Source organism: Pseudonaja textilis, chromosome 14 (genome assembly GCF_049901715.1).
Source record: "Pseudonaja textilis isolate UNSWEBS1 chromosome 14, rPseTex1.2, whole genome shotgun sequence".
Taxonomy (NCBI): Eukaryota; Metazoa; Chordata; class Lepidosauria; order Squamata; family Elapidae; genus Pseudonaja; species Pseudonaja textilis.
The window spans coordinates 5,736,577-5,761,398 of NC_142003.1; the positions used below are offsets into that span (position 1 = coordinate 5,736,577).

Consider the following 24,822-nt stretch of genomic DNA (forward strand, 5'->3'; position numbering starts at 1 on the left):
ATGAGCCCCAGCCACTTACTGTGGTCTCCCAGGTGATTTTCGGCCTGTTTAAGGCTGTTTTCGCCCTCCTGGAGGCCTGAGGGAAGCCTCTGTACCCCGGGAGGCTGAAAAATGGGCCTTCCGGAAAAAACGGAAGTGTCAAAACAGGCCCATTTTCAGCCTCCTGAGGCTCCAGAGGCTTGCCTTGAGCCTCCGGAAGGACAAAAATGGCATCAAACAGGCTGAAAATCAGCTGGGAAGCACACGCATGTGCAGTTCAGGAAAGGGGGTGCGTGTGTGTGTTGTGCACACACGTGCAGAGTGCATTGCATTGTAGGTGCCGGCACATGCGTACTTTCAGCACACCGCAGCAAAAAGGTTCGCCATCACTGACTTATGACCACAATCGAAGTTGTGATTGGATAAAAGCTTTAAAGAAAGACGTATTTTGTCCATGGTTTAAATGCACAGGTGGTCCTCAGCTTACGACCACGACTGAGCCCAAAATTTCTCCAGCTACGGAAGTTGTTCAGTGAGCTTTGCGGCCTTTTACAACCTTTCTTGCCACCGTTATTAACTGAATCACTGCAGTGGTTAAGTCAGTCACATAGTCGTTAAGTGAATCTGGCTTCCCAAGTGACTTTGCTTGCTGCGGGGGGTGGTCACCAATGGTGGTCAAGTGATCCTGGGACACTGCAACCGTCATAAATACGAGTCAGTTGCACAGTTTGATCACGTGACCCTTGGGGATTCTGCAACAGTCTTCAGTGTGAAAAACGGTCATATGTCTCTCTTGTTTTCAGTACTGTTGTAACTTCGAATGGCACCAAACAAATAGTTGTAAGTAGAAATGTAGAATCTGTAGTTTCAAGAACCCAAACTTCAACCCTTACGGTATAGATAACCTATCTAATATAATTCTTCCCAGTATATTCGTGCTACAAATCAGGTACAAAATGGTTGAGTTTCCCTTTCCAACAGTCTCAAGAAAAACTCCCACTAGAATATTCCCTCAAAATAGCACTGGAATCCAGAAAATCCATAGCAGATTGACTGATTTATTCATTGATTGATCGATCGATTGATTGAATTTACATTGCCGCCTATTCGCCCATGGCAACTCAAGGCGGCTTACAGAATGTAAAACCATATTTAAAATGGAAAAACAATAAAAACTAACAAAAAAAATCAAATAAATTAATAAAGTACAATAGCACAAAATCTGGAAAATAAATACATACATACATACATAGATACATACATAGATACATACATACATACATAATCACCTCCCAACTCTGCCCCAACGACAACACATCACATGAGCCATTTGATGGGCTCCATCCTGCTCTGGGTTTCCCAGGCCCTCTGGCAGAACCAGGTCTTCAGTGCTAGAATGGGGGCCATTCTAATCTCTGGGAGAATGATGTTCCAGAAAGAGGGAGCCACCACGGAGAAGGCCCTTCTTCTGGGTACCACCAGGGGTATCTCCCTCAGGGATGGGACCCACAGCATCCCCTGCCTGACGTTCCTCTCAGATCACCTGGCCCCAAGCCATGAAGGGCTTTAAAGGTGACAACCAGCACCTTGAATTGCACCTGGAAGCAAATCAGCAACCAATGCAGCTCCCGCTTATAATGTTTTGAAGGGAAAATCCATTCTCTATGTTGGGATTTTCAGACATGGTGACTTTAAGACTTGTGGACTTCAACTCATCATGGCTGGTGGAGGAATTCTGGGAGTTGAAGTCCACAAGTCTTAACGTTGCCAGAGTTGGAGATCCCTGCTCTACGCCGTTGGCTCCAGGGTTGACGGCAACCCTATTGAACCGCAAAGCTTTGGTTCAACGAAACTAACCTGTAAAGCCTTCAGAATGGATGTATTCCCATGGGCATGAAAGAGGGACACCCACTGGGCAGCCTCGTGGCACATTTCATCGGTGGCCTCCACGAGGCACTCCTGCCAAAGTTGGGCCTCTTCTGCAAAAGTGATGAGGTTGAACCTGGAGAGAAAGCAAGTTATCTATCACCAAGCGACAATCAGACAACCACATAAGCAAAACTGCAGCGAGGATCATGTTGAGGTAAACTAAGTGACTAACAGATTCCATCATTACAATTGACACTTCTTCCCTGGGCAATTTGTTGACATTTCTAAGGGGGTGGATGAGAGAAATGAGAATTATTCCTGTGAAGAATAGAGCAATTGTAAAGCCATATTTATTTTCTGTATAACCTAAACATGCCTGATGGGAAATTATGTAAGGAATTGTGTAAGAATGTTAGCTGTAAGGAAATAACAAGGCTATAAAAGTCTGATAGCACACTTCCAGAAAGGAATTTAGTTGGCAGGTCAACATAACTTAGCTGGCAGGTCAACATAACTTAGCTGGCAGGTCAAAGGAAGATAGTTTGCAAGTCAAGAAACCAGGTGTCATGCTAAAATTAATAATGGCAGGGTATGGCAACGATCAAGGGAATTGAGTTGGTGGAAAGATTGTGAACCCGAAAGGGGCAGTCACTGGGTGTGGGTGTCTGAAACTATATTTAAACACCAATTATCCCTATGTAAAATGTCTTCTGTAGCTCTACCTATATGAATACAGGAGTCCAACTTTTGCAAAAGCTCAATAAAGCTGTTTTATTATTCAGGAATCTCCTGTTGATTTCAAACCGAGAATTTTAAATCTCACAGTGGAGAAGATCAGGTGGTCTTCCTTTCATTATCTCTGCAACATCCCACTACTTTCGAGCAAGGACCACCCTAGTTGAGTAATGTGTAGGGGGCTGACATTCTAAAATGGACTGACTGAGGTCATGACAAAACTTTGATTAAAGTTGCATCGACTTAGTATTCTTTCTAGTCATGTAAATCACACCTTCTACCATGTTAATATTTTGGTAACTATTTTTGAGATCTTTGAAGGCCAAACAAGGTACCTTAGGTTACACCCTCTGAATTATCAGCTCCCTTAGCTTGCTGTGATGAGGACTTCTGTGTGTATATAATTTAATAACAGGAATCAACTCCAAACACATCCAGTAGGTCAATTATTTCTTGCAAGTAGGACTTTGTCTGAGAATTCCCACCAGAACCTTCAGCAGATCAACTCTCTTCACTGATGTTTCCTCCAAAAATTCCCCAGTGCTGTAGCTATACAGGGTTACCCTACAACCAATTGGAGTTCTTATACGTCAACACAAAATAGAGAGCTCAATTTTTATCCCTTGGGGAGAAATTCGGGGGTGGGGTCAGGGGATCTCTGCTTATGAGGACAACTTACCAGTCTGAGACTGGTTATCACTGGAATGAGGTAAGCTACTTCACCTGCAGCTTCCTTACTTGGTGGCCTTCTTCCTCAGCTGTTCCCAGATAAGGGAGGTGAGCTCTTTAGCAACCAGACCCAAGGAGAGCTCCATGGAACCAGACGTGTCAATGAGAATGCAAACTTTGCCTTCCAAGATGACCCCAAAGAATCGGCGGCTGCCTAAGGAAGAGAATTGTTTGTTGAGCTATGGTTGGAAAGTCACTGTTGATTCCATGACTTCTTAGCTTCCAGCACTTTTAAGGCAAACCTAGGCTACAACCCTTGGCCCAAATGCTACAGAGGAATGGAGATATAGTGAGCCCTACAAAATCTGACACCTGTCAGGGTTTCAGCAATTGCCCTAATTAAATCATGGGCCTCGGGCCAAGCTTCAAAAGAATTTAAAAGATTTATTAGGAGCAACATGCTGGCATTAAGCTAAATGAAGCCAACTCCGGCATACGTAAGTCACTTGTGACCTTGTTTCACCCCTTCCCACCCCTTCCCTGGATGTATCATAAATCAGATTCTCCAACAAAGCACGTTCACAGGCTGGGTGTCATCAATCACGTTTTCCAATGAAGGATTTCCCCAAGGGCAGAAGATCCGATAGCCTAGCTGCAATCTTTTTAAGATAAGGGTGGCATGTACTTCTGGTTTTAAACTACTATACTGCTCCCACAGATCCAACCCCTTGTTTATGGCAACTTGAAAACATGCATAGGAATGTTTGACAAGTTGACAACACCCCAATCATTTCTACAGAGGTTGAAATGAAGGAACCAAAATTTCTCAACAATGGAGTACTTCTTGGACAGTGTCTGGAACAAGGTTGGGTTATGGCAGAACCCCCAATTCCACCCATACATTCTTGCATCAAGACACGTGTTTCATCATAATCTCCCTTCCCTTGCACATGCTATGGGCCTGAAATGGTTCAAAGGAGTTAGTTTTCCCCCAACTTTGGGGCCGCAGGGGTCCAATTCTGAAAGCAAAGAGCATAATAACTCTTGCCAAGGTGGTTAATAACGGAGCAACTCTTCAGTAGGATAGACAGACCCGAGAGAAGCCACTGTAGTCTTCGGACGTAGCATCGCAACACTCTCTCCATCTGTTCGATGTAGTCATCCAAATCCTTGGGTTGAATCTGCAGATGCTTCACCATCCCCTGGGAGACCAGATCACAAGATGTCACTCCGAGAGGTGATGGGAGCTCATGTCCTATCATGTAGGCTAGGCTAAGAAACCAAAGACGTGAAGCTCTAAGACTATTTTTACTGGAATGGCTCTTAGGAACAGAATCCTGTACATCTGAATGTGTTGTCCACCTCCCTCATTTTATCTTTATGTGAATTAGGGAGGGGCTCTTTTTATCTTCTAACTTTCTATCATCTATCCATTTCTGTCTAGTCTAGCTGCCTATTTCTGTCCATCTACTTGTGTGTCTTTCTGTCTGTTTATCCATGTAGTTACCCTGTGTCTATTTCTAACTAATTTATCTGTATCACATCTATCTATCTATCTATCTATCTATCTACCTACCTACCTACCTACCTACCTATTTCATCTATGTTTGTCTATCCATCCATGCATCTCTCTCTCTCTCTCTCTCTTTCTCTCCATCCATCCATCCATCTATTTCACTTATTTATCTGTCTGTCGGTCCATCTGTCCATCCATCTATCCATCCATCCATCCATCCATCCATCCATCTGCTAGTTTGGAAAGACTATGACCCTTAAAAGCAACCTATAAATAATAACTATAGCAAAGAAAGAAAGAAAGAAAGAGAGACAGAGAGAGAGAGAGAGAGAGAGAGAGAGAGAGAGAGAGAGAGAGAGAGAGAAAAGAAAGAAAGAAAGAAAGAAAGAAAGACAGAGAGAGAGAGAGAGAGAAAGAAAGAAAGAAAGAAAGAAAGAAAGAAAGAAAGAAAGAAAGAAAGAAAGAAAGGACTGCTGTGCACAATCAGGATAACTGAAGAAACATTTCAGTTTCCCTCTAAAAGCACCAAAAGAGTGGACTTACTTGCATTTCTACACTTGGGAAAATGTCACAATATTTTGCCGAAACTTTCTTGTGCAACGATTCCACTCTCTCCTTCCGATGGACGCTCCCGGGCCCAAAAAGGACAGTGGGCAAATCTAATTTTAGCTTTTTCAGGCTCCATTTGCTGAGCCACTGTTGGAGAGGAGGAAAAAAAAAATATGGAGGTTTGTTGTGTGAATGAGGGGGACACCGCAACTGAAGAAGCATTCAATGATTTAACAATCTTTCTGTTCAGGCAGTGTGTTACGGACAATACATACTGACTTAGTGGAGCAAATTTCTTCCTCATTTGGCAACACCACCGAAGGAATAATCCTTTTCCCGCTCTTTCTGAAAACTGCCTCTGGAGGGGAAGAAAACGGAGTTAATCTTGCTCTTAAAATACACCCCATTTTTAAAAAAATCCTCTCTTTAAATACTCCTCCCTGGAAGGAGAGAAATATGAATTGACAAACGCACAGATAAATCTCTCAGATGGAAAAAAAAATATATTCCTGTTCTGTAACCCAGGGGAGGGAATGTTATGCACCTCAGGGTGCTAAAAAGTTTTCAAACATCTCTGTGGGGGGAAAAATAATAATAATTGCCCCATTACCTGAAGACACTCACCTATGTTTTTGTTTCCGCTGTAATCCAACAAACAGAGTGACATCGGTGGCTGGTTTTTTGCCTTGGATTTCTTTCTGGCCTGGAGAAACTCTTTTATGGGCTGAACTGCACAATAAATCAAATCATCATCATCATATATATATGATGTAATATATATATATATATATATATATATGGATCTTTGGTTGTTCGGGTTTTCTCCCGCGTAAGATTCGAAGTATCTAGGCAACGTTTCGATGAAGTCTCATTCATCATCTTCAGGCTTCTGGCTCCCGGCTCTGTGCTTTTCAGAGTAATGTGAGATTGCAGCTGCTTCCTCCTTTTAACTGCCAGTGGGGGTGGGACTTGATTGGGTGGGGGCTTGGCTGTGTTCTGATTGGGTGGGGGTGTGTTCTCATTGGTAGGGGGTTTGGTTGTGTTCTGATTGGTTGGGGGTTAGCCGTGTTCTGATTGGTTGGAGGCGTGTTCTGTTCAGGTGGGGGCTTGGCTGTGCTCCGGTTAGTCTTAGTTGCTGGGGATTTGAGCTGGTGAGTTGTGATCTTGCTGTTTGGCTTCTAGTTCGTGGTCCTGTTGCATCTTCATAGTGGGTGTCGGTTTGCTTCATGTATGGCTCGGAGGGGTTTGAAGTGGGTAATGATGCAGCTGTAGTGCAGCTTCTGGTCCATGGTCGTGTCTCATCTTCTGAGTGGGTGAGAGTCTGTTTTCTACATGGAAGTGTGGTGGTGGCCTCTTGTGTGGCTCTCATGGGTGTGGGTCTGGTGTCCTTCTTCATGTTAGGTACTCGTCTGTTCATGAGGGCGGGTTTCCAAATGGCTGGAAGGCGGGAGGTGTCATCTCGTTTGTTCATGCTGTGTGGGCGTTTTTCTATCTCTATGGCTTCTCTGATTATTCTGCTGTTGAAGTGTTCGGTTTTGGCGATAGTTCTGGTATTTTTAAAATCAATTTCATGTCCTGTGGCTTTGAGGTGTTGGACCAGGGAAGAGGTCGTTTCTTCTTTTTTGATTGAGTTCTTATGTTCTTCTATGCGTGCATTTATTCTTCTGTTAGTTTGTCCAATGTATGTGGTAGGGCAGGCAGTGCAGGGGATTTCGTATACTCCTTGGTTTTCTAATTCGATTTTGTCTTTGGGGTTTCTTAGGATGGTGGATATTTTTCTGTTTGTGCAGAATGCTGTTTTGATGTTGTGTTTTTGGAGGATCTTGCTGATTTTGTCTGTAGTGCCTTTTATATATGGGAGGAGGGCTTTGCCGTTTTCTTGTTCTCTGTCTTGGATTTTGGTTGGGGTTTCTTTTTGGATTAGGTGGGTAATCTTCTTTCTTTGGAATCCATTGGCTGTAAGTACGTTGGTGAGAGTGTGTAGTTCGGTTTTTTGGTGTTGTTCATCGGCTAAGCATTTTGTTCTGGAGATGAGTGTCTTGGCTACGGAATTGATCTGTGCTGGGTGGTGGTGTGAGAGTGCATGTAGATAGCGGTTAGTGTGTGTTTTCTTCTGGTAGATGGTGTGTCCTAGGGAGCCATTGGATCTTTTGTATACCAAGACATCTAGGAAGGGAAGTTGGTTGTTGGCTTCTGTTTCCATGGTGAATTGTATTTTGGGGTGTAGGCTTCCATGTAGAAAACAGTTTCACACACACTTCCATGTAGAAAACAGACTCTCACCCACTCAGAAGATGAGACACGACCATGGACCAGAAGCTGCACTACAGCTGCATCATTACCCACTTCAAACCCCTCCGAGCCATACATGAAGCAAACCGACACCCACTATGAAGATGCAACAGGACCACGAACTAGAAGCCAAACAGCAAGATCACAACTCACCAGCTCAAATCCCCCAGCAACTAAGACTAACCGGAGCACAGCCAAGCCCCCACCTGAACAGAACACGCCTCCAACCAATCAGAACACGGCTAACCCCCCAACCAATCAGAACACAACCAAACCCCCTACCAATGAGAACACACCCCCACCCAATCAGAACACAGCCAAGCCCCCACCCAATCAAGTCCCACCCCCACTGGCAGTTAAAAGGAGGAAGCAGCTGCAATCTCACATTACTCTGAAAAGCACAGAGCCGGAGCCAGAAGCCTGAAGATGATGAATGAGACTTCATCGAAACGTTGCCTAGATACTTCGAATCTTACGCGGGAGAAAACCCGAACAACCAAAGATCCACATATAAATACCCGCGAGAACCTCAGAAAACATATATATATATATATATATGCGAAATACCACTCACGCATCATCACAAAATCTCCAGAACCATAAGGCCTACAAATTTGGCACATATGTTCCTCTTGGCTTCTAGGGGCTCGCTAAGAAAGGATTTTTCAAAATGACCATCAGAGCTTTAGTATTTCCTATATTATTATTACTATTAACACACTCTGATGCTAAGGATTTCTACTCACCCTCCCCACCTGAAAAGAAATCTGTTCCAAATGCAAAACACAAGCAGAGGAGAGGAGTTTCCGTTTCACAGCTGCAACCAGTTTTAGTACAGAACAGTTGAGCTAAGCCATGCCCAGGCTCCTTGCTGTCTCTTTCTCGCTCATATAGCAAATACTGTTTCAATTTCCAAACAGTCGTCAGCTCTCATACACACTGACAGGACGTTAGCCAGTTGAATACTGATGGATGCTGGTAGGCAGAGGCAGAATTTTTCCCTTATTTTCCTCCCAAAAAACTAAGCCCGGCCACATAGTTTTGCAGGGAAGCAGGGCTATGGAGCTCATATATAGAATTAGATAAACCCATCCCTTCAAGCTGGACGGCTTGCATTCCAAATAGGATTAATTCATCCTTTCTCTTGTTTTATTATTTTCTGTATTGTTTTCCCTTTCAGCCTGCAAGCCGGATATGTGTAATCTGTTGAAATTTTAAGACTCTGATAATATCATTTGGATGAGTCCCACCCTATAAAAGGAAAGGGGAGGATATCTGATCACTCAGCTGTTCCCCACAAACCCTGAAAGGGGGCTTGAGGCTATGTTAACACTGCAGGGAAAAGAACTATTAAACACATTGCTGTATTTTAACTACGGGCAAACAGATGGACGGATCAATAAAAATAAAAAACCCACAGTCATATTCAACCAATCCTGTAAAAGGTGTTCAACCTTGGCAACTTTAAGACTTAGGGACTTCAACACCCAGAATTCTCCAGCCAACATGAAACCTTAACTCATTAAAAGGCAGTAGATTTACATCAGGTGTATCCAAGCTTGGCAACTTTAAACCTCCTGGACTTCAACTCCCAGAATCCCCCAGCCAGCATATATTCAGGAAGCTGAAGTCCACAGGACTTAAAGTTGCCAACCTTGGACATCCCTATTCTAAGGCAAATCGAAGCAAGCCATAGTATGACTTAAATTAACCCTGGCAACTTCCACGTAGGTGGGCTTCAGCTGACTGTGGACTTAAGAGTTATGGAACCACTCTTTGGTTTATCCCATGTGGTGTCACTTCTACACACCTGGTGGGATTTCTGCTTTGCCACTCGGAGGACGCCACAAAAGAGCTTTGGGGCAACCGATCCTCTCGCCATCTTGGTGCTGTTGTCGGCAACCCTAAAGAGATAAGGAAACTTCTTGTCTTTGGAGATTCTCAGATTCTCCCAAAGGACAATTGCATCATTAATCATCATCCTCTTTTAACAATCCCATAATCCCTTGCAGGGTAGAATCTGAGCAAGTGGAGACTGACTCTGAGGAAGAGGAGGAACAGGGAGTGGAAGTGTGGCTCCAGAGGTGGTGGAGGAGGCTGGGGAAGGGCAGAAGCTGGCTGAGCAGTCAGGGGAAGACCCAGGCCCATCCCCTCTCCATCCTAGGGCATGCAGGGAAGAGGGGATCAGGGTAAAACGTGGTCTACTCAGGAGCAAAGGGCCATGATCCTCTTCATGGGTTGCAGGTGTGAGATCTGCATAAGAGTTTGGACCTGCGTGCTAACAGACGCTGGAGACAAATTAGTGTTTTATTCCTAAAGAAGGTTTATCTTGGTTGGAGTTCTTCCAACGGACTGTCCCTGGTTATCTTCCTGAAGTTGGCAATTATCTATCCTGGTCTGTCGTGGAACTTTATTCAGTGTGGTTTGTTTTTGGCTTTTGCTTCGTTATCGGCTCTTTGCATTTGAACTGTGTTTCTTTCCTTTGAAATGTTATTTTGAAAATAGTTTACTTCTCCTCCACTGCGAACAATGAAACAGCGAAGCCAAGTTGAAGGCATTAGAGGACTTTTAGTTACGTTTTTGGTTTTTGCTATATTTCTGATATACTCTGGGTCATCACAGCAACTGAATGGAGCTTAATTTTTACTGGCCGGATGCCCTTCCTGTCATCAATGAGGAGTTTTTTCCCCCCAGTATATAAATTCTCATCTCTACCTAGGATTGATCTAGCAGCCTCCTGATTATGAGCTCCACCTCCAGCCCACCACAATCATTCAATTGCATCATTAATAATATTTTTTTAAAAAAAATCTTGCATATTTTGGGTTCATTTTTTTTCTTGCTTCAGCAATTTTCCTTCTCTGGCAATTCTACAGAAGGTTCTTTCTTGATACAAGGACCAGAATTGGTACAGGGAAAATAATCCAACGAAGCCAAGAACTGACCATACATGATAGAGATCATTTCGAAATACCAGCGCCAACTCACCATTCTGGCAAGGGTGAGGGTTGTCGGCTTTGGAAAGGGTACTTTTGAAGGTCTGGTCTTCTTATCTTCCTTCTTTGGTGATGAGAGGTCATCTACCGTGGAAGACAACGACTGGCGCCTTGAAAGATTCCCTGATTTCCGCCTTAAAGATTCCACCAACACGGCACACTGAAAATAAACCCACCAGTCCCCAAATGCATTGAGGCAGATTTCATGGAAGAACAGAACCGTAACTTCTAACAGGAATGAATTCAAAAGGAAATCAATAGCAAATTTTTCCTATTTAAAAGGAGATCCGTGAAGTGTGTATTTCTAACAACAAGAGCCAGAGTGGCGCAGTGGTTAGAGTGCGGTACTGCAGGCTACTTCTGCTGGCTGCCTGCAATTTGGCAGTTCGAATCTCACCAGGCTCAAGGTTGACTCAGCTTTCCATCCTTGTTGGGGGCCATAGGCTGACTCTTTAAACCGCTTAAAGAGGGCTGCGAAGCACCGTGAAGCGGTATATAAGTCTAAGTGCTATTGCTACTGCTAACCTGGGAACAGACCAGAGCAAAATTCGTAAATAAATTCCTGTTCTCCACACCAAAACTACCCATGTAGACATCAATACATTTTTTTTGATTGTATGAATTGTTGCTCTTCTTCAAATCTATTTCCATGGATGGGAAAGAAAAGAGATGAAATAAAATAATGGGTTCTGAAGCCTGGGTCTACTGTAAATTTGGAATCAGGCTTCTTGCTCTAACTCTGGTATTGGATGACCCATTATGGTCACCAGATTTCTGCTGCAAAAATCCCAACCACCACTAGAGGGCCACGAGGAGTAAGAGATTTCTGGGTGCCTTTGCTGCCATCTTGTGGTCGTTTATATTTACCTAGCTCAGATCTAGTAAATACATCCTAGAAACTGAGGTGGGGAATGCAAGCTGACCTCAATGGTTGTGCAAAAGTGCAAAAGGCTACGTCCAGATGTTTGAACCACTGCATCCTCCTCGTGGTAAAGAGATGTAGCTTAAAAGAAAGTCAAGTTTTGAAAGGTCTGAGATCCAACCTTGTGTGAGTAGTGAACTGCTTTCTCCATTTCAGATAGGATAAGGCTGATGTCATCGCTTTCATTGATCCCTAGATATCCAGAAGGCAAGGAGGAATTAAAAAAAACCAAAAAACCAAATATAAACTACGTTTTTGAAATGATGCAATCCCATTTTTACAAAGATGGTCAGAACACACAACCACACAGATACACATATACACCTCTTGGGAACATTTTGGGAATGCTACAATTGTTTTTGATGGAGGCTAAGAGAGGTCAGATTCATGCAACGTTTTCCCCCGGTTCCTCCTCCTTTCTCTTCCCCCTCCTCTTCCTTCTCCTCTTTTCTCCCCCTTCTTCTTCCTCTTCCTCTTCCCCTCTCCTCTCCTCTCTTTCGCCTCTTCCTCCTTTCTCCTCCTCCTTTCTCTTCTTCTTCCTCTCTCCCCTCCTCTGTTCCTCTTCCTTTCTCCTCCTCTTCCTCTCTCCTCTCCTCTCTTCCGCCACCTCCTCCTTTCTCCTCCTCCTCCTTTCTCTTCCTCCTCCTCTTCCTCTCTCCTCTCCTCTCTTCCGCCTCCTCCTCTTCCTCTCTCCCCTCTTCTTTTCTCTTCTTCCTCTCTTCTGCCTCCTCCTCCTCCTTTCTCCTCCTTTCTCCTCCTCTTCCTCTCTCCTCTCCTCTCTTCCACCACCTCCTCCTTTCTCCTCCTCCTCCTTTCTCTTCCTCCTCCTCTTCCTCTCTCCTCTCCTCTCTTCCGCCTCCTCTTTTCTCTTCCTCTCTCTCCTCCTCCCCTCTTCTTTTCTTCTTCTTCCTCTCTTCTGCCTCCTCCTCCTCCTTTCTCCTCCTTTCTCCTCCTCTTCCTCTCTCCTCTCCTCTCTTCTGCCACCTCCTCTTTCCGCCACCTCCTCCTTTCTCTTCCTCCTCCTCTTCCTCTCTCCTCTCCTCTCTTCCGCCTCCTCCTTTCTCTTCCTCTCTCCCCTCCTCTTTTCTCTTCTTCCTCTCTTCTGCCTCCTCCTCCTCCTCCTTTCTCCTCCTTTCTCTTCCTCTTCCTCTCTCCCCTCCTTCTCCTCCCCTCCCCTCCTCCAAGCACCAAGCACCCCATAATACTGAATGAGATGCTACATCTGTTTCACCATGGACCTAGACCTGATTTACTCATACAGAATAGAAAAGGGGCGGCGAGGTGGAAGGCCATCTGTAATAGTCTCCACTCAAGGCTCCTCAGAAATGCAATCCAGGATAAAAAGATCAATCCTTGAAGTAGCAAAGGCCCACTCCAGCCAAGATTAAACAGGTCTCCCACCTGCTTAAGAGGTCCAGAGACCACTTGGGAGAGCATGAAAAGCCCTGAAATTCTACCACACCTGTTTCCCCAAACCAATGAAAGCGTCCGTTGGCGGCCTGCACCATGTCTTTGTAAGCGGTGGCAGTTTCTTCCAGGCTGGCGTAGCGTGGCGGCAGCTCGTCTTCCAGCGAATAAGCCTGCACGCTGAAGAGGCAAGCATGGAGCTGCAAATCGCAGCCCCCACAGACCTCAGCCAGGTAAGAAGAGATGAGGTGCTGAAAGACAAGAAGGTCGAAGCCCAGTGTGATGGGCAGCGTCATTGGACCCGGATTTTATTGGACTCTTAAGACGGCATTCATTGCCTTGCTGGAAAGAAGGGTTCCGCATCCATTAACGGAACCAATTTTTATAAAAAGCAGGGAACCAGGGTAATTACAACCCATGGTTGCTGTGGTGCGCAAATCCACAAACTGTGGGATCTCTGTGCGACCAGTTTAGAGTAACTTTGTCGCTTGTATCCTTATGATTTATATTGACCGTTTCCTAGTATGATTTGATTGCTTATTGTACCCTATGACTATTATTAAATGTTGTACCTTATGATTCTTGAAGTATCTTTTCTTTTATGTACACTGAGAGCATTTGCACCAAGACAAATTCCTTGTGTGTCCAATCACACCTGGCCAATAAAGAATTCTAATTCATTCTTTCTTTCTTTCTTTCTTTCTTTCTTTCTTTCTTTCTTTCTTTCTTTCTTTCTTTCTATCTATCTATCTATCTATCTATCTATCTATCTATCTATCTATCTATCTATCTATCTATCTATCGGATTTGATTGCTTATTGTACCCTATGACTATTATTAAATGTTGTACCTTATGATTCTTGAAGTATCTTTTCTTTTATATACACTGAGAGCATTTGCACCAAGACAAATTCCTTGTGTGTCCAATCACACTTGGCCAATAAAGAATTCTAATTCATTCTTTCTTTCTTTCTTTCTTTCTTTCTTTCTTTCTTTCTTTCTTTCTTTCTTTCTTTCTTTCTTTCTTTCTTTCTTTCTTTCTTCCTTCCTTCCTTCCTTCCTTCCTTCCTTCCTTTCCTTTCCTTTCCTTTCCTTTCCTTTCCTTTCCTGTCTGTCTGTCTGTCTGTCTATCTATCTATCTATCTATCTATCTATCTATCTATCTATCTATCTATCTATCTGTCGGATTTGATTGCTTATTGTACCCTATGACTATTATTAAGTGTTGCACCTTATGATTCTTGACTCTTGACAAATGTGTCTTTTCTTTTTATGTACACCGAGAGCACTTGCACCCAGATAAATTCCCTGTGTGTCCAATCACGCTTGGCCAATAAAGAATTCTATTCTATTCTACAACAATTCATTTAGAGACCATTTGAAGTTATAATGGCACTGAAAAAAGTGACATATGAGCCAGCGGTGGGATTCAAAATTTTTTTTACTATCAGTTCTGTGGGTGTGGCTTGATGGGCGTAACTTGGTGGGCGTGGTAGGGGAAGGATACTGCGAAATCTCCATTCCCACCCCACTCTACTGAGTGTTAAAAGTATAGGTTGTCCTTGACTTATAACAGTTTGTTTACTGACCGTTCAAAGTAACAAAGGCACTGAAAATGACTTACGGCCATTTTTTATAACCATTGTAGCATCTCATGTGATCAAAATTCAGGTTTTATTTTTTTATTTTATTTTAGGAAATTTATATGTCTGCCTATTTGCACCGGATCTAAATAAAAATCAACTTTTCTACTTCCCAGCTCTTTTGTCAGCCGAAATGAGTTGTGCAGAGGTAGCATTCAGCCGGTTCTGGAGAACCGGTAGCGGAAATTTTGAGTAGTTCAGAGAACCGGCCAATCCCACCTCTGACTGGCCCCGCCAACCCCATCTCTTCTCTGCCTCCCATTGAGTCCCAGCTGATCGGCTGGGTCTTCTTTGGTTGCCTTGCACAGGAGAACCGAGGTGGAAAGCAGGTTAGTAGGGTGGGGAGGGAATGAAGATTTTGCAGTAAACCCTGCCACGCCCACCAAGCCACGCCCACCAAGCCACACCACGCCCACCAAGCCACGCCCACAGAACTGGTCATAAAACGTTTTGAATCCCACCATTGGAGTTGTGGCATATTAAGGATTTTGACATGACTAACTAAGAGTTCTCCGTGTTGCCTAAACTCGCTTTGGAAGCCCACCTACCGTCTCCTGGTCAGGCACTCCAGCCGCCAGCAGATACAGGCCTTGAGATTCGTGCCTGTCTTTATCTTTAAAATTCACCTCCACGGCTCTTTTGAGGGCCTTCAGAACGTTTCTGGAGCCCCTGCAGCGCAGGCACAGCACCCATCTAGAAAAACAACCAAGGGTCAGCCATGTGCTCCTGGGATGTTCCACATCTGTTGTGCTGGCACACCAGATGGTTCATGATTGGGGCATCAAGAACCACGGGCGCCACTCGGAGGATGGAGGACAGTGAAAATGGTGGACACCCTAGGTTTAGCTCATTCCTGTTGACTGCAGAAAGTAGAAAGTAGATGTAGCAATAGCACTTAAGACTTATATACCGCTTTACAGTGCTTTACAATCCTCTCTCAGTGGTTTGAAGGGTCAGCCTCTTGCCCCCCAACAATCTGGGCCCTCATTTTACCCACCTCGGAAGGATGGGAGGCTAAATCCAACCTTGAGCCAGTCAGGATTGAACAGCTAGCAGTCGGCAGAATTAGCCTGCAATACTGCATTCTAACACTGTGCACCATGGAAAGAAGGAAAGGGAAGGGAAGGGAAGGGAAGGAAAGGAAAAAGAAAGGAAAGGGAAGGGAAGGGAAGGGAAGGGAAGGAAGGGAAGGAAGGAAGGAAGGAAGGAAGAGAAAAGGAAGAGCAATAGCACTTAGACTTATATACTGCTTCACAGAGCTTTCCAGCCCTCTCTAAGCGGTTTACAGAGTCAGCCTCTTGCCCCCAAAATTGGGGCCCTCATTTTACCCACCTCGGAAGGATGGAAGGCTGAGTCGACCTTGAGCCTGGTGAGAATCGAACTGCCAAATTGCAGTCAGCCGGCAGTCAGCAGAAGTAGCCTGCAGTACAGCACTCTAACCACTGTGCCACCGTGGCTCATAGTCCCGAAGGTGTTTTTTTTTTCAAGAGGCAGCTGGACTTTCTTGTGTTTCTTTCTTTGAGGATGTTTCTCATCTCATCCAAGAAGCTTCTTTAAGAAGCTGAAGAAGCTCCTTGGATGAAAATCGAAACCTCTTCAAAGAAACACAAGAAAGTCCAGTTGTGTGATGAGCTGGAGTGTTATCAGAAATATAACAAAAACCAAAACGTAAATAAAAGTCATTTAATGCCTTCAACTTGGCTTCACTTTTTCATTGTTCACAGTGGAGGAGAAGTAAACTATTTTCAAAATAACATTTCAAAGAAACACAGTTCAAATTCAAAGAGCCAATAACGAAGCAAAAGCCAAAACCAAACCACACTGAATAAAGTTTTACAACAGACCAGGATAGATAATTGCCAACTTCAGGAAGATAACCAGGGACAGTCCGTTGGAAGAACGCCAACCAAGATAAACCTTCTTTAGGAATAAAACACTAACTGGTCTCCAACACTAACTGGTCTCCAATTCCAATACTTTGGAATTCCAATTCATTTGAAGATGCAAGATTTAATATACAAGATTTAATTACCTCCATCTGAGAATTTCCAGCTCGGTTTAGCCATATTCAGTATAGAGATATCACTTAAAATTAGAATTCCTAAATGGTAGATAAATTAGCACGCAGGTCCAAACTCTTATGCGGATCGCACACCTGCCACCCATGGCCCTCTCCTCCCGAGTAGACCACACTTTCTCCTGATCCTCTCCTCCCTGCTTGCCCTAGGATGGAGAGGGGATGGGCCTGGGTCTTCCCCTGACTGCTCAGCCGGCCTCTGCCCTTCCCCAGCCTCCTCCACCACCTCCGGAGCCACATTTCCACTCCCTGTTGGCTGTTCCTCCTCTCCCTCAGAGTCAGTCTCCATGACAAGTTGCCTCTTGAAATAACCCATCTTTGGGGCAGCCATGAGCTTGGATGACTGAGAATCTCCACAGACATACAGGCGCAGTCCTTTACCTCCAAGCACTCTGCAAGTTGTCTGGATGAGGTGGGACCATTTCAGGCTGCCAAGCCATAACATCACTTCCAAAGCTGCAAAAGAGATATAGAATCAACCAACAAGCACGACTTGTTGGAAGAAATAAATTAGTTACCCCAGGTTATGTCCAAGGCAGTCCTTGACTTACGACCGCAACTGAGCCTCAAATTTCTGCTGCCAAGCAAGATAGATGTTCAGTGAGTTTTGCCCCATTGTATGACATTTCTTGTTCACAGTTGTTGAGTGACTTGTTCAATTTGCAGCACGATTGTGAAATGCATTTTGGGCTTCCCCATTGACTGTGCTGGGCAGAAGGGGATCACGAGATCCCGGGACATTGCAACTGTCATAAATACATGCCAGTTGCCAAGCCTCTGGATTTTGATCAGATCGTAAGTGTGTGGGGGAAAACAAAAATCATAAGTCAGCCCTGGAGCATAATTGTAGCTTGGAGTTGAAATGAGGGCTCCTTGGTGCTCTCTGAACTTGGAGGTTTTCTGGCAGGCGTTTCTTTACCCAAACTAGGTAACATCATCAGTGCTAGGAGGGAGTGGGGTGAGGGGGAAGAGAGGGGGAGGAGGAGGAGGAGGAGGAGAAGGAGAAGAGGAGGAGGAGGGGAGGAGGAAGAGAAGGAGAAGAGGAAGAGGAGGAGGAGAACAAGAAGAGGAGGAGGAAGAGGAGGAGGAAGAAGAAGAAGAGAAGAAAGAGAAGGAAAAAGAGAAGGAGAAGGAGGAAGAAGAGGAGGAGGAGAGGAGCAAGAGGAGAAGAAGAGGAGGAGGAGGAGAGGAAGAGGAGGAGAAGGAGGAGAGGGGGAGGAGAAGGAGAACAAGAAGAGGAGGATGAGGAGGAAGAGGAGAAGGGGAAAGAAGAAGAGGAGGAGGAGGAAGAATCTCTGAAGCTTGGTTGTTTTCTTGCAGACGTTTCATTACCCAAACTAGGTAACATCATCAGTGCTAGTAGCTGATTGATTGATGATGTTACCTAGTTTGGGTTATGAAACATCTGCAGGAAAACAAGCAAACTCAGAAAACACCATGTTATAAGTCACCTTTTCAGGGCCCTTGTAAGTCATGAAACAAATAGTTGTAAGTCAACCATTGCTTTTACACAGTTTTGCAGAAATGAGTAGATCCATCCAAAAGGGTTGGTTTTCCAGGTGAGCAAACTCCAGGGAAAACCGTAACTCGGTCCGTTGTGACTTGTTGCAACCGGAATCTTTAAAAGGACCTAAATCGACACAGAATCTCTTCAGCAGCTACGATTTCGGTTCCTTTGCAGAATATGAAGATGGGGCCCAGAGGAGGTTAGTTATCTCATCCGAGATCTAAGCCAGCATGGCTCAGATTAAATGAGTTTATGACTTGACTTCTTTTTTTCTTTCAAATTATGCAGGGGAGGTTTAAAAACATTGGATATTTTTTTTAAAAAAATAGAAGAGACTGGACAGTCTCTTGTCTGAAATGGTATGTATAGGTTCTCCTGCTTGAGCAAGGGGGCTGGACTAGAAGACCTCCAAGGTCCCTTACAGCTCCTATTCTCTTCTAGGGTTTTTATTTTTTGAAAAACATGATCTGGTTAAAAAAAATGATCAAAGGGAAAGCCACTTACGCCAAGATGTTGAACAGATCTTTGCTTGCCATTTGCTCTTCCAGCAAAAGGCGTAACGAATGTTGGATATGGAAGATGTAAGAGGAATTCGTTTTGGAGATGTCAACCAGGACAACCACCCTAAAATGAAAAACCAAAAGGACTGGATTAAACCACCGCGTTAATTTTCCTTTCTTTTCCCCTTCTTCTCCGCTTTAAGCAGCCTCGTGAGAAGAGGAAACCCTGGTTGATGGTTTATTGTAGCGGTTCATAAGCACTTTTTTTCTTCATTAGACAAAACCAGAAAGTCCTTCTTTAAATATCACCGTTTCAACGGAGTGATGGCTTTGTGTGTCGTTGCCCAAAGAAAAATCACTTTGACTCAATTGTATGTAATTTATCCAGATTTGGGGAGCATTGGTTGTGTTGGACTCAGGTAACTACAAATAGCCCCTTGACTTACAGCCACAACTGGGATTGGAATTTTGGTCATAAGTTTATGGTCATAAATCAAGCCCCCACTTAACTGGACTCAATGTATGACCATTTTACCATGGTCATAAAACAATTCATGTCATCGTTAAGTTCTTTATCTCTATTTAACCATTGGGTATGCTTCCTTCATTTCTACTCCCATAATGTTTATCCTTTCTCAGAGTTTGTTGGAACTGGACGTGTCATACATTATAATCAATAATAATTATCGTATTTCCCCCAAAATAAATCCTAATGGACACCTAACATCAAAAGCATCATCAAAATAGCACAACAAAGAATGTTCTTTCTGCGCCAACTCAGAAAGCTCAAACTGTCCAAGGAGCTGCTGATCTAGTTCTACAGAGGAATGATGGGGTCTGTCATCTGCACCTCTATAACTGTCTGGTTTGGTTCTGCAACCCAACAGGACAGACACAGACTTCAGAGGATAATTAGGACTGCAGAAAAAACAGTTACTACCAACCTGCCTTCCATGGAGGACCTGCATACTGCAGGAGTCAAAAAGAGGGCTGTGAAAATATTTACAGACCCCTCACATCCTGGACATAAATTGTTTAAACTCCTTCCCTCAAAACGACGCTATAGGGCACTGCACACCAGAACAACTAGACACAAGGACAGTTTTTCCCCGAATGCCATCACTCAGCTAAACAAATCATTCCCACAACATTGTGCAGCTATTTATAAAGTCTACATTACTATTAATCTTCTCATCATTCCTTATCACCCATCTCCTCCCACTTGTGACTGCATGAGTGTAACTTTGTCGCTTGTATCCTTATGATTTATATTCTATTCTGTTCTGTTCTATTCCTGTTCTGTTTTATTACATTCCTATTCTATTCTACTCTACTCTACTCTACTCTACTCTACTCTACTCTACTCTACTCTACTCTACTCTACTCTACTCTACTCTATTCTATTCTATTCCATTCCATTCCATTCCATTCCATTCCATTCCATTCCATTCCATTCTAATGGAAAAATTAATATAAGACCCAGTCTTATTTTAGGGGGGAATCACGCTATTATTTTAGCACATACACGAGGAAGTTTCCCTCCTATTAAACCAGGGTGCAAAGTATTGAAAAGGGATTGATCAAGAGAAGCAGATAGAGGTAGAAATAAAAGACAAGAAGACGTCTGAAATGGATGGAAGAAAGCCCAGTTCTTGGTACCTCTTTTCACAAACTGTCCCCCAAATTCCTCTGCTGGAAAGAGACAGCCAATCAATGCGTCTCTCGTACATCTTCACCATCCGGCCGAGTTGCTTCTGTGAAAAGCCAAGGAGAAAAAAACATCAACTGAGGCTCGTGACGATGCAAACATTTCAGGCAGCAGGTTTTGGAGTTTCTTGTTGAGTCCAATTCCCAAGGAAAGGTTGGAGAAGGTGCTTCAGAATGTCCACACCATCCACGATCGGGAGGTTCTCCAATCTTCTCTATCTACAGTGTCATGGTTGCAACCGTCTTCCCTGCTCTCCTAAAATACAGATAACCCTGGACTTACAACCCCCATTGGACTGTTGCTAAGCAAGGTCTTAAAAGAGTCGCCCCCAAATTGTATGACCTTTTTGCCATAGTCATGAAGCAAATCACTGCAGTCGTTAAGAGAATGATGCAGTTGTTGCATAATCTGACTCTCTCCCCCGATGGGCTTTTGTGTGTCGGAATCTCACAAATGGTTGTTCTGTCCTAGGCCTTCCCAAAAAGCCATTCTGAGTCCTGGCAAAAACCTCTTTTATTACATTAATATGAATTTATTTCATTCACAGTCAGCCAACAGCTTGGCAAACAGTCTTGCGAAGGTATACTAATTAGCTCAGACCTTTTATCAATCTTGGAACGCTGCCTGGTAAATAGTTCCACGCTCAGTGCTGACAGGGAAGGCCTGAGTTATATAGACAAATCTTCACGAGGCTGCAATGAACGAACGAATGAGCAAGTTGTTTCCTGCAAAAGCCCCCTCCTCTTTTGCTTCTCTTTTAATCCTGATGGGAGGGGGTCATTCATCATCCACCTATGGCCTTATGCCCATGTCGACGCTGAGTTCTTAGTTGTTCCTTCCTTTTGGTAGCTCTACACATGCACAGGCTGGGAACCGGTTTCAGAAGCTCCCTCACCTCACTGCTGTCCGAGCCCGAAGGCAGCTGATGACTGCCAGCCTGCCCTGGCTCCATCTCTGCCTCTGATACAGAGCCCTCGTCCGACGCTTCCTCAGCCCTCCAGGAATGGCCTGGGTTCCTCCCCAATCTTTTCACTACTGTCCAACTCTGTTGCCAGCGCCACAAGCCACTGGAGGGCCACAACAATGGTGACCATATGGTGTGTCATAAATACGCGCCAAAGGCACGGATTTTGATCATGTCATCGTGGGGATACCGCAATTATTGTAAGCGTGAGGACTGGTGGTAAATAGCTTTTTTCAGGGCTGTTGTAACTTCGAAGGACACACACACAAAAATAGTTGTAAGTCAAAGGCTACCTGTATAGACATGGGATTGTGTTATGTTGCAGTTCAACGCTTAATTGGTTGTTTAGCTCCAAGACTAACCATGGTTAGAACAGATGATATGCAATTTATTCACCTGGTAATCGTATAATATCGGAGGATCGACGTGAACGTTTTTCACGGTCCCATCGTGCCATTCAAACTGCATCATGGCTTTCTGCAAAGAAGAGGACAGCACAACATCCCAAATCAGATTACAGGCAGTAGGACCACAATGGAGTCCAGCTGTTGCTAAGTGAAACACTGAAGTGAGTTTTGCTTCTTTTTATGAGTTTTCTTGCCACGGGTGGTAAGTGAATCACTGAAATGATTAAGTTAGTAACATGGCTGTCAAATTTCCCCCTTAACTTTGCTTTTCAGAAGGTCACAAAAAGGGGAATCACTTGACCACAGGACATTGCAACCTTCATGAATATGAATCCGTTGCCAAGCATCCGAATTTCATTCAGATGGGATGTTGCAACAGTCGTAAGTGTGTCCCCTTTTTTCAATCCTGTAGTAACTTTGAACAAGTCATTAAATGAACTGTTGCAAGCTGAGAACTATCTTTGTATTGTAGACTTTGGGGAGAGAGATTACCATTAGCTGGATTCATGGGTCATACTCAGTTGTTCTGGATGAGAAATTTGAGATCAAACCTGCCAACATTTACTGGATGGTATCTTCTTTTTTATTTTTATTTTTATTTATTTATTTATTTAAAATTTATTCGTTTTTAAAAACAAACATAAACAAACAAAACATAAAAACATCAAGCTATCTTCCATATGTGTACATAATGTAAGAAAAGAGGAGTGGTTTTATATATTAAAGAGACCACCCCAGCAAAATTGATTTATACCGATGATGATGGAAGAATACTAATGGTGGAAATAATGGACAATAATACGAAAACACTCCTGATTGCAATTTATGCTCCGAATGACAAACAAGAAGAATTCTACAAAAAATTACATATGAAAATAATTGAACTGGACTATGCTAATATAGTTATGATGGGAGATTTTAATGGAATTGTAGACAATAAATTGGACTATACAGCACAGAAAACAATAAAGCAAAACAGAAAGACTCTCCCTAAATCTTTTTTTAAAATGGTAGATGAAATAAACTTAAAAGATACATGGAGAGAAAGAAATGCTAAAACTAAACAATACGCCTTCTATTCAAATAGACACTTATCATGGTCCAGAATAGATATGATATGGATGTCAACAGAATTAATAACTAATATTCAAGAAATAAATATTGAAACAAGTACTCGGGCAGATCACAATCCAATGACAATTAAATGGAAAGGACAAAAAAGAAGATCTAGATGGACGTTAAATAATACTATTTTAAAGGAAAAAGACTTCACACATGGAGAAAGAATTGGCTTTTTTCTTTAGAGAAAACAAAAAGGAAGATACATCAATTCAGAATGTATGGGATACAATGAAGGCATATGTTAGAGGCTTGATAATAGACTATACAAGGAAAAGGAATACTATGAAAAGACTAGCCTCTAAGGCCAAACCATTTGTAAACCAACCGGCACACTGTATGTACACATATGGATGGTATCTTCTTGAGTTCCACTTCCCTGCTGACTCATCCCCAGGAACGAGCGATTCCCACAATCCCTTGACAAGCAAACCAAATCAGCTCCCCTTTAAACTTACCCCGTGGAGCGTGGACGAGACCGTTTTTCGAAGGAGCGGCACAAATTCTTCCACAGGCGAGAAGGCGTTGGGTGCTAAGACTTGGTAAAGGCTGAGTTTCTTGGCTGCACGAAGGCGAAGAAGAACCCTGAGTCCAGGAACTGGTCTGAACTGGTACCGTTTCATAGGAGGAAACTTGGGGTTCTGCCTTACCTCGCAATCCATTAGTTTTCAACCACTCCGCGGAGGATTTGGCCAAGAAGTTGGGGGTCTGGATTGCAAGGAGGCGTTCATGCTGGAAGGGTTTGGACAGTTGTACTAGAGATGTCGACTGTCTACGTCCCATTGAACTCTAAGCAGAGAAAGAGTCAACATGTCCTCTGTTAAAAAAACAGCGTGTTCTTGTTCCTGTTGAATACTCAACAATGCAAAATTTTACATAGAGGGCTGCCACCAAGGTGATTTTTAAAATCATTTCTAAATATTTACTTCTGTTGCTCCTTTACTGCAAGTTTCATGTAATGGCGTGTAGGAATAGCCTTGGGAGACAGAAGAAAAGAGCTGCAGACTAGGCAACGATTGGATAAGAGGCGGTTAAACCCACAGCCGTGAAATTACAAGTTTTCCTAGCCCCGGGCTAGAGGCACACAAATGAAGCCTCTGATCTAAAAGAAATTGGGGACTTACATTCGTCACTAAATTGAAAAGCGAGTCACCCATCTTGCCCTCGTAGATCTCGTTCACGATCTTGAGCAAGCGGTCTGCTTTCTGCTGCTCAGAAAGAACCAGGTGAATATCCGTGCTGGTACAACTCTGATTAGACGATGCCAAGTGGAGAGAGAGAGGGAGGGAGGGAGGGAGAAAGGAGAGAGAGAAAGAGAGGGAGGGAGGGAGAGAAAGAGAGAGGGGAGGGAGAGAAAGAGGAGAGAGGGAGAGAGAGAAAGAGGGGGAAAGAGAGAAAGAGGGAGAGGGAGGGAGAGGGAGGGAAAGAGAAGGAGGGAGAGGGGGAGGGGAGAGAAAGAGAGAGAGAGGAGAGAAAGAGAGAGGGAGAGAGAGGGAGGGGGAGAGAAAGAGAGAAAGAGAGAGAAAGAGAGAAAGAGAGAAAGAGAGAAAGAAAGAGAGAAAGAGAGAGAGGGAGAGAGGGAGGGGGAGAGAAAGAGAGAGGGAGAGGGAAGGAGAGAAGGAGGAGGAAAGAGGGAGATAAAGAGAGAGAGAAGGAAAGAGGGAGAGAGAGAGAGAGGGGCATGAGAGAGGGAGATAGAGAGGGAGGGAGAGAAAGAGAGAGGGGGAGGGGGAGAGAGGGAGGGAGGGAAGGAGGGAGAGGTTATTGTCTTTTCTTCTGAGCATCTTTTTTTTAAAAAAAATTCACGGTTCAAACGTATTTGGAAAACTTGAGAGGCCACAAGCAGTTCTAGGGGCCTTAAAGTAACGGGCCTTAAGTTGAAAAGCCTACCTCCATTTTTCCCGAGTAGCAATGGTAACGGCCTCTCACCTCTTCCGCCAAGCTTTGGAGAATGGCCTAGAAA

The 24,822-nt window shown here is 43.8% G+C and overlaps 1 protein-coding gene across 2 annotated transcripts in view; it reads right to left on the minus strand.

Annotated features, from left to right (window-relative positions):
- Positions 1-24,822, minus strand: part of VWA3A (von Willebrand factor A domain containing 3A) — a 47,837-nt gene that overhangs the window by 10,076 nt on the left and 12,939 nt on the right. The window contains exons 10-28 of one of the 2 annotated variants that reach the window (XM_087912716.1): positions 24,750-24,815; positions 23,984-24,109; positions 23,510-23,648; positions 23,318-23,421; positions 21,730-21,810; positions 20,321-20,415; positions 18,666-18,785; positions 17,036-17,110; positions 15,126-15,270; positions 12,990-13,185; positions 11,649-11,719; positions 10,598-10,765; positions 9,420-9,513; positions 5,942-6,046; positions 5,593-5,675; positions 5,312-5,464; positions 4,346-4,454; positions 3,322-3,466; positions 1,837-1,981 (exon numbers count right to left, since the gene is read on the minus strand). In XM_087912716.1, coding sequence (XP_087768842.1) covers positions 1,837-1,981; positions 3,322-3,466; positions 4,346-4,454; positions 5,312-5,464; positions 5,593-5,675; positions 5,942-6,046; positions 9,420-9,513; positions 10,598-10,765; positions 11,649-11,719; positions 12,990-13,185; positions 15,126-15,270; positions 17,036-17,110; positions 18,666-18,785; positions 20,321-20,415; positions 21,730-21,810; positions 23,318-23,421; positions 23,510-23,648; positions 23,984-24,109; positions 24,750-24,815 — 2,220 coding nt within the window. Of the gene's footprint in view, positions 1-1,836; positions 1,982-3,262; positions 3,467-4,345; positions 4,455-5,311; positions 5,465-5,592; positions 5,676-5,941; positions 6,047-9,419; positions 9,514-10,597; positions 10,766-11,648; positions 11,720-12,989; positions 13,186-15,125; positions 15,271-17,035; positions 17,111-18,665; positions 18,786-20,320; positions 20,416-21,729; positions 21,811-23,317; positions 23,422-23,509; positions 23,649-23,983; positions 24,110-24,749; positions 24,816-24,822 lie in introns of those variants that run through there. The other variant, XR_015739555.1, reaches the window with a different exon arrangement.